Source organism: Botrytis byssoidea (assembly GCF_014898295.1).
Source record: "Botrytis byssoidea strain MUCL 94 chromosome Unknown BBYS_009, whole genome shotgun sequence".
Lineage (NCBI taxonomy): Eukaryota > Fungi > Ascomycota > Leotiomycetes > Helotiales > Sclerotiniaceae > Botrytis > Botrytis byssoidea.
This window is the reverse complement of record NW_024065850.1, coordinates 995,029-1,006,927: the sequence shown is the minus strand read 5'-3', so window position 1 is coordinate 1,006,927 and position 11,899 is coordinate 995,029. Positions and strand designations below refer to the sequence as shown.

Genomic DNA, 11,899 nt, shown 5'->3' with positions numbered 1-11,899 from the left:
TGAAAAGTTGAGGGGGTCCAGCGTAGACTTGTCAAATCTTCAATGGCAGAGCAAGGTATGGTTGTGGTTTTGAGCTATTCTTCGTAGCGGTATTTGATGACGTGAAAAGGAATCGAGGCTTGCCCAGCTGAGACTATTTGGAATTATCTATAGGTAGAAAAATCTCAAAAGTTTTCTTGGTAGTTGATTAATCGTGAACAAAGGTGAATTATTTATGTTGAGAATTTGTCTTGCAACAGACAACTGCAAGGCTCACAAGGTCACTGCTGTAGTATTCACCTTGACCTTTTCCCCGAGACTACATCATGGAGAGATTCGTTCTGAGTGAAGCTATCAAACAAAACATGAGATGAAAGCTTGATTTAATTGCAAAAGATCTTGATCCTATCTATGATATGGTGCCATGGATACTCATTTTCCTTTCCCCTTGACCCCCTGAAGAACAATTATACCCCCACAAACGCGAAAGAAATTCATGTCAGCAAACTGCATCAAGACATGTGAAAAACAATCTCGATATACTCCTGGAAGAGTAATGAAACAGGCAGTCAGGATAATTATGGAACGTTCAATATAGATCCATCACTCTGGGATCCATCTCATTGCCACTCAAATCGTTCGTTCTTCCTGCCAATTCCAAATAACTCTCCAACATTTCCTTATCTTTGGCTAGGAGCTCAGTGAGGGCGGTCACATCAACACCAGATAATGGAATGGGTTCGCCATAAGAATCGGTCAAGTACTCACGCCCCACAGTTGGTCGTTTCAATGACTGGAATCGAAGCATACGGGCAGCATACTGGCGGGGTGGTGATTTGCTTGCTGTCTTCCCAAAAATATACTGGAACTCTTCAGCTGTGTAGTAAATTTCGCCAATCTTGTCTTCGCCTCGCCAGATGTTCATAACATAATCTTGTAGATTTGCCAAGCAAAGCTTGTCCGCTAAAACCCAAAGATGCAACTTTTTGCGAAAACTTTGACCCCTAAGTGGCCGGATCATATCGTGTGTAACCCACTACATTAACATATCGAAAGCTTCGGGATCATCTTCTGGGAGTACCGCCGCGTTCTCGTTCGCTTCTTTGAATTTTCCGTTGAACATCCTATCGAAGAATTCAATCTTGTTGCATAAAGTGTCTTTGTAAACCTATGTGGCTCGTTAGTGTTTCGGTTGAGGTATATCATGAGCGATATAAGATGTACAAAGCAACCTGTACTATAACTTGACTTACACGAAACAATATCTTTTCTTCCCCGACATAAATATCAATCATTTGAGTACTGTGCTTCTCAAGAAAAGACAGCGATGGTTTTGCCTCACTCTCGGCCGATGTTGAAGCTGCTGTACTGAACTGGACTCGAGCATTCAGGGTTTTTTGATAAGCTGAATATCTCTGAAGTACTGCAATTCTCTTGATATTTTTGGTGATGGGTATCTCCTTAATATCATCTTCGTCTGTGAGATCTGATGGAACCATCTCCCACAAGTCATTTTGACTCGCCTTTCTCTTCTTTGATTGATCAGACATATCCTGCTGAGTTGATCTTTCCGGAAGCAATGGGAATTTTCCCAGCTTAAACGAACTAGCTGAAAAAGCGTCGTTCAAGACAAGTTAAAAACAAAGATGAAGGACTTGATAAATGCTTAAGAAGCACACGCAAGCTTTTTGGAAGGTACAAGTTGCGCTAAAGTTCAACGTGACAGGTACCTAGGTATCAATAAGGAAGGAGAAACGTTGAAGTAAAGTGATTATGTAATTTTGACCACATCGTTCTCGCGTGAAGAGTGACGCAGCAATAATTGAATCTACGTGTCATAATACTGGGAAAAATTAAATTCCTGTAGCCATGGTAATGCTGAGATCACTCATACTTCAAGCACTGACATATTCATCGCGTAGATTCATGTGAGTTCACTCTGAATAGAAAAAACGTGAGTGAGCATACTAGAAGCGTGAATTAAGGAAGTTGTCCATTTTGAAAACTGAAGCTATCTGCATAAATACAATAAGGGTTTTTAGACCGTTGCAACTCTGTATACTTCTATGGGCAGAGATGAGATATCATTATGAAACATGTAATCATTCTCCCAATCAAAGATATCCCAAACTCACTTCATGATACACGTAAAACTCCCCAGCCATAGATAGCAATCTCAGATCACTCCATACCATAAAATTCTCTCCAAACATCCGCAAATTGTACAATTCACCCATGAATATCCTATCGGGGAGCAAGAAATACTGCAAGCTCACTTATCCTCTTGATTCTCATCACGACGCTTGATCCAAATCGGACAATCCTGATGGGAAAAATGCTGATGCAATTCGCATGTATTCCATTTTCGCGGATCAAGAGGATGTGAATAAGTTCCGCGATCTGTGACTTGGCTTCTGCAGTAATCGATGTAGTCGATACCAGCATTCTTAGAGCGGGAGAGGAGATTCCAAAGCTCGGCGCTGGAAGTCTTGAGTCGGCCGGTGTCTCGGTTGCATTCATCGGAGGTCAAGAGCCAGCTGGAGTTTGTGTTAGTTTGTGTTCAAGATTGAGGGGAGGTGGAAGGGGGAAGGCGTATGGGAACGTACTCAAAAACAGCAATATAAAGCTTTCTCAAAGGATTACCGGGATCAGTTTGCGAGTAAACGATATACAAGTCTCGAATGTCTGGTAAGATGACCGCCTCTCCATTACTACCCCAAAACTCTTTCATAACCGAATCCATAAGCTCATGGCACAATCGAGGAATATGAAAATCAGTTGCCATGATATACGTGTCGACGAAACGGTAGTTAGAAAGACCTTCGGCTCGTCCTGGCTTATGCAATTCAAGTGGCATGATTGTACCATCTATAAGCCATTGAATGATGAATCTGGAAGATGAGGCCATATATCCGCGTACATAGACTGAATTGGAACAGGGCTTGCGATACTTCTTAAAATGGGGAACGACCTCGAGTATGGCTTCAAAAACTTTTTCTGTGAAGTAAAATGTCGCGTAGTCTTCTAGCTGACCACCGAGACCACAACTAATCATGTAACTCTTCCTGGAAAATTGTTAGGTGTAGTGGAAAAGCTAGTGGAGATAAACACTTACTCTTCAGGTTCCTCAAACTTGTCGCGATTACGCTTGTTGCGGTATTTGGATGGACTTTGAGATGGCTTCAGTGCCATTCTTGATTTCTTAGCGGGCTTCTTATCCTCGTTCTTGGAGTCGGAATTGTAACTTGTTTCAAGAGGAAGAGGGATGAATGGCGTGGCTGAAGTAGTAGTTGACTTCTTGTCGAATGTCTTTGCGAACTTCTTTGTAGAATTTGCAATGGAAGAAGATGATCTCGAGAGTGCCTGTCTTTCTAATATTGAAGGTGGGAGCTCTTTGGAAAGTCGTGGGGACTTGTTGCGGATTATTGTCCTCTTCCTAATTACGAAAGCATTAAAGGAACGGGTGGCAGAAGGTATAGCTATATTTTTCAATAGTTTATCTGGGATTAGTTCAGGATCTAGCTTTGAATCAATCGATCGATACGTTCCCACCGTATCATCACTTGCTGATGTGGTGACCGTAGTATCCATTGGAGACGGGCCAACGGTTCCGATGGTAGCCATGGGTTGCTTAGCAAGTGATCTAAGGGATCTCTGAGCTGAATTTGATGATTCTTTATTATCGGATTGTTTTTGAACTCGAGTTCTTAAGGAAGATTTGCGATCCGTTTCACGGGAGGCGGTATTCTTGGGAGAAGACATGGCTAGTGATAGTTTAATATCGATTCAAGAAGCCGTGTTTCTTCTGAAGAAAAAGTGAGGATGGTGTGGCTTGTCAATGTAATCTGCCAAATCTATCAGAATCGGGCTGTGTTAATAAAACAATTTATGTAAATTGAAATTGGGCAATTTGACGAGCCTTGGTAATTTTCCTTGGAATTTAAGCGAGGATGTATGGTCTCATTTTGTAAATCATGTGAGCGACAATTCACTCTATTTTCTTCACGCTAGCAGTGATAAGATAATTTCACAAGTTTTGCCTTGAGTATTATTTCAATTCATACATATCTAGGCATATAAAAAATGACTTCACAACAAGTACAGTAGTGTGAAATTCTTTATTTCATTCTATTCACCAGCCTAGACAGCTAAAGTTATGTGCTAGTGGAGCACTCTCGTTCATCTGGTACAACTAGGTAGGTATAAGATATGACTTGAGCTCATTCACCATACTTTGTATATCTCTACTAGTTGGCTAAGTTGGCTCTCATAAACGGTCAACCGGTTCTTACTAGTGGAAAGCGAATTGTCTTGGTGAGAATTCAATGCTAATCGTATTACAGTAGGTATCTAACTTTATTGGGTTCAGTAGGAAATGACACCAAACTCTCGAAGTGAAAATTTGCTTTCCGGGGACATTCGCTTTTCCCGAATAGGAACTTGCTGGCTGCTTACAAAACCCAACTAATTATAACTTCAAAAAAGAATTCTTTGAAATATACATACTTGTGATTACCATCCCCGTGATGTTTTTTGAGAGAAATCAATCAAATTCGATCTCTTTTAAGAGAGGGTTGAGAGTTTCATCCATACGCTGTTAATGAGAATAATCGATCCTGATGGAAACTAGGTAAGATATTAGGGGAAGAGTAATACTGAGATACTATTGGAAAGGAATAAACACATCATAGAAGTCATCACTTTTATTTGAATAGTAAAATGTCATCAATTTCATTTACAAACAAATGGCTATTAGAAAATATGACCTTATGTATAAAATTTACTAATAAACCATGTACTTAAGAAAACAGGACCAACTTTCATTGTAGTAACAGAATATACCTTATCCATAACAATTCCCCAAGCATCGAAATCATCACCACTGACTCTCTACTTCCCCATCACTGGAGCCTCAAAAACCCCCTCAAACGCCTCCGAAAGCCAAGCCTTCCTATCCGCCGGCATCCTCAGCGCTCCCTTCCCAGGCCAGCCCTCTATCCACCCCGCCATTCCATCCGCCTCCCTAACACACTCTTTCCAATCCCCCTCCCTCACATTCTCACCCGCCTCCACCATAACCACCACCACACTTTCCCAATCCCTAAATCCCTCTTCCACCAACGTCTTACTCCCATTCTTCAACCACCTCCTCTCAATCCTCAACCTCACAGCTTTCTTCTCCCCCACCTTTGCCTTTTGCACGATCGTGGAGAGATGTCGTTTTAACTGCGACACATTCCACAATACCGGAATATCATGACACGCCAAATAATGCGGTGGCGTCGCCCCCGACAAATGCTGCTTCGCCGAACTAAAAATCGTAAGATTGATACTGATTTTCCTGCGAGCAGCAGACTCCGCAGCATAAGAATGCATCCAAGCTATATCCACAGGAGCCAATTCGTAGTCAGCGGGGATAGGAGTACGAACAGATGGAGACGGAGCATCGGAAGCTACGTTCCCAGCTCTCTCTTGCAAATGCGCAGGACCTCTGAAATTCAACCAGGAGAGATCGGGAAAATTGATTCTGCCGGTGATGTTTTGGAAAAGTCCACCTCCTTGAGCTCTATTCGCAAGTGTAGCTGCGGCAGCTGCTGCTTCTTTCTCCTTTTTGTCCTTCTCTTTCTTCTCACGTTCCTTTCTCTCCTTTCTGAGATCAGGATTCTGAACTTCTGACTGGAGATTTCCTACTCTTACTGATTTCTCAACCTCTTCTTTTTCCTTTTGTTTCATCGCAATTCGATCGCGTGCCAATCGATCTTCCTCTAATTTTTTCAAACGTTCATTTCTTTCGCGTTCTTCCAGATCACGTTCGTCTCTTTCTATCCGATCTTTCTCCTTTTGCTGTGCAGCTTTTTCAATTTGAAGCTTGTCCCACTGACGATTCACTTCTTCATCCAACAATCGATCATCCTCATCTCTTTTCTCTTGCTCCAGACGTTTCTTTTCCTCATTTTCTTTCTGCAAAAGTTCATTACGTTCAAGCTCCTTCTGCAAACGTTCAATTTCTTCATCTGCCAATCGATCGGCCTCCGCTTTCTCAAGACGTTCATTTTCTTCGCCTTCTTTCCGCTTCTTCTCACGCAGATCTGCCGCTAGTTTTCTCCTCTCCTCCTGAACCCTAAGACGCTCAATTTCCTCCTTATCTTTAGGATCCTTAGCCCTCCGTTCATCCGAAAGTTTTTTCCTTCGAAGTGCCTTCTGTGCCTCTTTCTCCACCCTTTCACGCTCTTTCCGCTCGAGTTCATCATTCTCATCTTGTATAATTTTGTCTCTTCTCTTTCTCGCATCTTCTGCAATTTTGTCCCTTTTCTTTTCCTCCTCTTCTTTCTCTTGAGCAACCTTCTGCAATTTTGCACGTTTTGCCTCAGCTTCTGCTTTTTGCTCCGCAGTCGGCGCCGGCCTATTTTTCAACTCATCTGCCCTCTCCTGAGCCAAACGATCACGTTCTCTAGTTTCACGTTCTCGTTCTTCGCGTGCTAGGCGCTCGGCTTTATCTCTGGCCGCATAATCTACTCCCGGTTTATTTTTTGCCGCCTCTGCCTCCTTTTTCCTCTTCGCAAGTGCTTCTTTGTCTCGTATTCTGGCAGCCTCGAGATCTTTTTGCTCTGCAAATTCCTTTTCTATGCGTGCTTTTTTGGCAGAGTCAGTCTCAGCAGGTGGTTTCTCCGCAGGTTTATCCTTGTCCTTGGCCGTGTTTTCTTCAGGCTTGTCCTTGCCCTTGCCGGCATTATCTTTCCGCGCAAGTTTCTCTTCAATCTTGCGCATAATATCTTTCATGTAATCATCTAGATCCTTCTTGTCCTGCTTCGAATCCACCTCATCTGCTGGCTTGGAAAGGCCGGCCCCTCCAGCTTTTGCCAGGGGACCGTTTTTTATCTTGGTCAGGATATCTCCAGCAAAATCTATTGGTACATCTGGTTTTTTCTTGTCTTCCTTATCTTTCAAATCTTTAACAATCTTGTCCCTAGCAATTTGATCGGCTTTTGCTTTTTCTTCTCTCACCCTGTTGATCTGATCTCTGACTGCCATCTCCCTTGCCTCTCTCTCTTTCCTCTCCTTCTCGGCTCTGTTTTCTTTGTCGATTTCGTTTCTTTTCCTCTCCTCCTCCTTTTTCTTCTCTTCAGCTTCAGCTTCGCCTCTTGCCGTTTTCTCATCGTTCAATCCTTGTTTCCTGAGTCTTTCAGCTTCTTCCCAGGCAGTCACTTCTTCAAGATCCCTCTTCTCTTTGGCCCTTTCCCTCTGCTGGCGTTCCTTCTCCTCGAGAGCCTTCAGCTCCTCTTTGGGCATCGTTGCTCGAGCAATAATTTTTTTCAATCTTTTCTCCGCGGCTTGAATGCGCTCTTGCTTTTCCACCTCTTCGGCTGGATCAATCGGAACAAGATTCATAACTCTCTTTTCTTTCTCCCACATCAACTCCGAATCAATGAGTTCACCTTCACCTGTCCTGACTACCTCTTCGTTACGTCGTACCATCGCCATATATTCCAAGAAATCTGAAACCTCACGATCCGTTTCAAAACTAAGACTTGATCGTTGTTCTTGAATCGATGAAAGAGAGTTGTCGGCTCTAAATGGTGAACCAGGACGTGGCTCAGGAAGTGATATATTCTCTTCTTCTTCGGTTGAATTTGTTTGAGAGTCTGTCTCCGCAGAATCCTTCGTAGCCAAAGATACATCAACGGTCACAGCCGTCTCAGCTGTTTTACTATCTCTAGCTACTTTAGGTGCTGTGCGGACACTGAGTAGACCTTTTCTCCCTGAATCCTTTTCGCCTTGTGTAGATGATTCAGGTAGAACGACTCCCTTAGTTTTAAGACCCGCTACGAGTCCAGAAAAATCCATCCGTTTTCTTTGCCCCGCCACCGGTGGTACGTTTGGCGCATCACGTACTCCCTCAACATCCTCGATTGTCTTATCCAATTCGGCGTCTTCAGCCTTTTTCTTTGCTACCGTTGCCGCTAGAGCGTCCACAAATTGACGCTTCTTTGCCTCTTCCTCTTCCTTATTCCGCTTATCAAGTTGACGTAATTTCAAGAGCTTTTCCTCAGCTTCAGCTTCCGATTTCAGCCAAGCATCTTGCCTATCTGCCTTCAGCTCATCCGCTTGTTCTTTCCACAGATTCGTCAATTCTTTGTTTCTCTGGAGTAATATGGGTCGACGAATATCCTGGAAAGCTTCCCAATATGTATCTCTCTCTTCCGAATCGGAAAATCCACCAATGTGATCAAAAAGATCTTCCAATTCTTCTGGCGCATCTTCTTTTGCCCATTCATCTCTCAGAAGCTGTTCAGCAAAAGACTCTCGAAGTACCATAGGTGTCGGATGTTGTGCAGGTGCTGCGAAATGATGTCCAACCGGTATATTTAGCGCCGCTCGCTCGGCAGGCGTCATATCAAAAACTTTTCTCCAAATGGAATCATGACGCATATGTTTTTGGAGTTTTACTTGTTCGACCTTTTCCTCAAGTTCGACTTCGCGATCCAATTCTTGAAGTAGTTCCTGGAATCTGTTTTTCACAAGGAGATTTGTTTCCAACTCCACATTCTTTCTTAACGCATTCCGATTTTGCCGTTTGTCTTCCAACCTGATAGTTTCCTTGATACCAAGTGTGCAATTGATGATGACGTTTCGCAATTTGAGTATCCTGCTCTTTTCGGTTTCAAGTTTGAGCTGGCGACTCGCTGCACTTCTCTGTTCAAAAAGCCATGCCAGATGTTTTTCACGTGCATCATACAGATAATTTTGAGCCCAACCTTTGAGTTCTTGAGCTGCTGTTTTGCTTTCGGAGCTTCTACCACGGTCTACCCATTCCTTGAACTTTTCATCGACAGTAGGTGAATCTGCAGGTTCGGCAGCCCATCTGCGATACTTTTCACTTTGGCCTGGAGAAGTCTACTGAGGTTAGTACGTGTAATTGCGAAGAATATACCACATGCACTTACATTTGGATCATGCGGTAGAGGATTTTTGACAGGGCGTCTTGGAGGAGATGCGCCGTATAAACTGCCCGAATCATCCGCTATAGGCTCCAGAGCAGCTGATTTTTCTTCTTCCACAGTAGGTTGTTCTCCATTATCCGACTCCTCACCACCAGGTAACACAGTCTTCTTTTGACTCTCGAAATTTTCCGTGCCCTTACTACCCATCGAACTTCTTTCAGCAATAGGGGAGAGTTTAAGGTTTCCCCTCGGTTTTCGTTGTTGTCCACCTCGCCCTCCCGATCTACCAACCTGCGAAGGGTAGACTTCCTCTGCCCTACCCAAAGGTGTCGTTGCTTGTGTAGTATTGAGGGGTTTCATCGCCGGTACAGGAACCGTGGGGCCCCGAGCTCTTTTTGCCCGACGCTCCGCCCTTGATTCTTGAACCCCAGTCTGAACCCGAGTCGATACCACAACTTGTATTCTAGCCATATCATAAGAGCCATCTGGATTTTTGAACTGTGAAATATCCACTGCTTGTCTTTTCGGTTTTACAGGAGGAGGGATCTTGAAATCCAAATCCTTATCAGCCTCCGCAGGTTTGGGACTCGGCTGTCCTGTACCCTGGGCCGGTCTCCCAATGCCAGATAGATCAATCTCGCCATCTCCCGTTCCCGGTAACCCAGGACCACCTCCTCCACCAAGACCACCAGCAAAAACTTGCGGGTGAATTGGAGGCGGTTCATCAGGATCTTGAATCGTACCTGAAAGATCAGCTGGGTCGCAACTGCTGAAACTGCGTCCAACCTCTGTTTCACCACTTAGGCTTTGCGTCTTTCCTTCTGGTAATGTCAACGAACCGGGCCTCGAGTACGATAAATCTCGTCTGCGGCGTCCAGTCATATTGGCCATATTGTATCCAAAAGTCATTGTACTTGAAAACGTTACGTGCGATACAAATTTTTCGGTAAAGCGATCGATTGCAGAAACAATCATTTGCCGTGTAGATATAGATCTAATAGCTGGCTTTATGCATCGCGACCCCTTTGTTGGGTTCTAACTTGATCCGGCCATCAAAATCGTAGTCGTGATTGATTGTTTTGTTTCCCAAATCTCAAATCTTACATACAAAGAAATGTGTTATGAACCGGAATTGGTCACACACACCTTTGACCACTCTCGAAAATTAGCCATAGCAGCCATAAGCCAACAATGTAGGTACGATCAATGCGATTGTAAAACCGCGTCCGAAAAAACCATGACAAATCACTAGCCACGTCCATAGAAGATATATACGAGCAAGTAAGATCAGGATGGGCACTCTGACCGCAAAAGACAGGCAATCTAGACCATGGACAATAATCCACCGCTCAAGTTGTCGCAGGCTCCACTTTCTCGACTTTACAAATAAGACGAATTCGATTTACAGCCTTTCTCGCCTCCTGCCATTGCTCGAAAGCATGCATTGTCGCTTCTTGACCCAAAAACTTACGTTCACCCCACCATCGTCGATCAAGATCATCGAGTCGAGCAAGGAAATGTGCTCCGATACCTTGCAAAACGTTTGCCGCCTAGAAATCATTCCCCACGGTATTAAAACGCATGCCATGAAGCCATGTTTTATTTCCACGTGAAAGTAATGGTGTCGAACCGAATTCAACGATTTCTCGTCTGGAATTAGAGTTTTCAGTCCCTTTGTTATGAAAGATAACAAAACCATCAATCTTATGACTCCAGGGAAGTGTACACAGCAATTCCTTTGTTTTTTGCGCGAGCGAATTGTAGTTTTTCGCTGCCCCTAAAGTTTCAATGTCTCCTATATTCCAGCCCAAATATTTCAGTCCATTTTTCAGACATGTTTTGCGTACTTGCATCTCACTAAGAAGTGTTCCTGCATCATAAAAGGCTCCCCCACGAATCATAAAATCAATCATTGAGCTGAAACATAATCGATCTCTCTTCCAATTGATATAAAGTTGAGATCCCTTCCGTGGTCCGCCAAATACTTCACGTGAAAAGTCTACATAGCTATAATATTTGAGGGCTTCTTCCCTAAACTCTCTGTTGACATGTAGGATGGATGGAGGCTTGGTGTGCGTGACCATTGAAGCTCCACTGTAAACATTGGATGACGAACCTCTTCCCACGTTATTATCACCCTCCCGGAATGAACGATATGATACATCGATATTTCTTTGCTGGCAACAAGCGAACTTCAAGATGAGGAGACGAACTTCCATAGGAAGATCCCTAAAAAATGTGAACGTGCTTAAGGTCGCCATCGTTGTTCTTAAAATTATAGTGTGAACACAACGAACGGTATCTGAACTAGAACGGTGCCGAATTCTCGAGAATGATAATGAATTAGAGAGTCGGATGATAAGACCTGATTCCAGGATGAGAATCTTAATAATTTGGAAAGGTAATAAGAGAGCTTTTGAGGAAGGGATGGATAGAAGTAATGGAGAATTTTCAAGAAAGTTGTAATAGGACCAACAGAAGAATCATAAACAAATTTGTTGAAGAGAAAATCAGAGTTGCTATGAGAAAAAGTGTCTGAAAAGTATCATTCTTATTGACTTAACCAGTGATACTAATCAGTAGCCGAGAAACTATAAATCCCCAGAGAATGATCATCCTTCCCCTCAATCAGCATGAAGCAAAGGGAAAAACACCGTTTACGTAAGCTGAGCCTAATATCTGATTGGTCAATCATCTTGTACGAAATGAACCGTTACCTCTAGACTACCTCTAGACTGGTGTCTAGCTGCCAACAATCCAGGCTTTGACGTCGCTACTTGTTACTCATTTTCGAAAGGACACCTCTCATTTCCAAAATAGGGCAGGTTCCATGAATAGTTCAATACCATCCTGTTCTGATATCGTATGGCCAGGCATGAACTTTCCACCGATTATCCGACCAGATCAATGAAAGACATAATAAGAGAGCTTCTCCCACTTGGGTGCTGAAGCTGTTGTGTGGTCAGTCAATAGTGGTT

General features: G+C 43.4%; 4 protein-coding genes across 4 annotated transcripts; all 4 read right to left on the bottom strand.

Moving 5' to 3' along the window:
* Positions 1-568: 568 nt before the first annotated feature.
* EAE97_005451 (uncharacterized protein) lies at positions 569-1,529 on the bottom strand (the record flags this gene model as incomplete). The annotated part of the gene is made up of 3 exons (XM_038875963.1): positions 569-974; positions 1,020-1,147; positions 1,233-1,529. 3 exons carry the CDS (start codon positions 1,527-1,529, stop codon positions 569-571), a joined length of 831 nt encoding a protein of 276 aa, XP_038733300.1.
* A 722-nt stretch (positions 1,530-2,251) lies between these two features.
* EAE97_005450 (uncharacterized protein) lies at positions 2,252-3,741 on the bottom strand (the record flags this gene model as incomplete). Its single annotated transcript, XM_038875962.1, has 3 exons — positions 2,252-2,516; positions 2,586-3,044; positions 3,095-3,741. The coding sequence occupies 3 exons, from the start codon at positions 3,739-3,741 to the stop codon at positions 2,252-2,254; spliced, it is 1,371 nt and encodes a 456-aa protein (XP_038733299.1).
* Positions 3,742-4,869: 1,128 nt separating this feature from the next.
* Positions 4,870-9,896, bottom strand: EAE97_005449 (uncharacterized protein; the record flags this gene model as incomplete). The annotated part of the gene is made up of 2 exons (XM_038875961.1): positions 4,870-8,874; positions 8,925-9,896. 2 exons carry the CDS (start codon positions 9,894-9,896, stop codon positions 4,870-4,872), a joined length of 4,977 nt encoding a protein of 1,658 aa, XP_038733298.1.
* A 374-nt stretch (positions 9,897-10,270) lies between these two features.
* EAE97_005448 (uncharacterized protein) lies at positions 10,271-11,182 on the bottom strand (the record flags this gene model as incomplete). The annotated part of the gene is given in 2 exon segments (XM_038875960.1): positions 10,271-10,471; positions 10,490-11,182. The coding sequence occupies 2 exon segments, from the start codon at positions 11,180-11,182 to the stop codon at positions 10,271-10,273; spliced, it is 894 nt and encodes a 297-aa protein (XP_038733297.1).
* Positions 11,183-11,899: the final 717 nt, after the last annotated feature.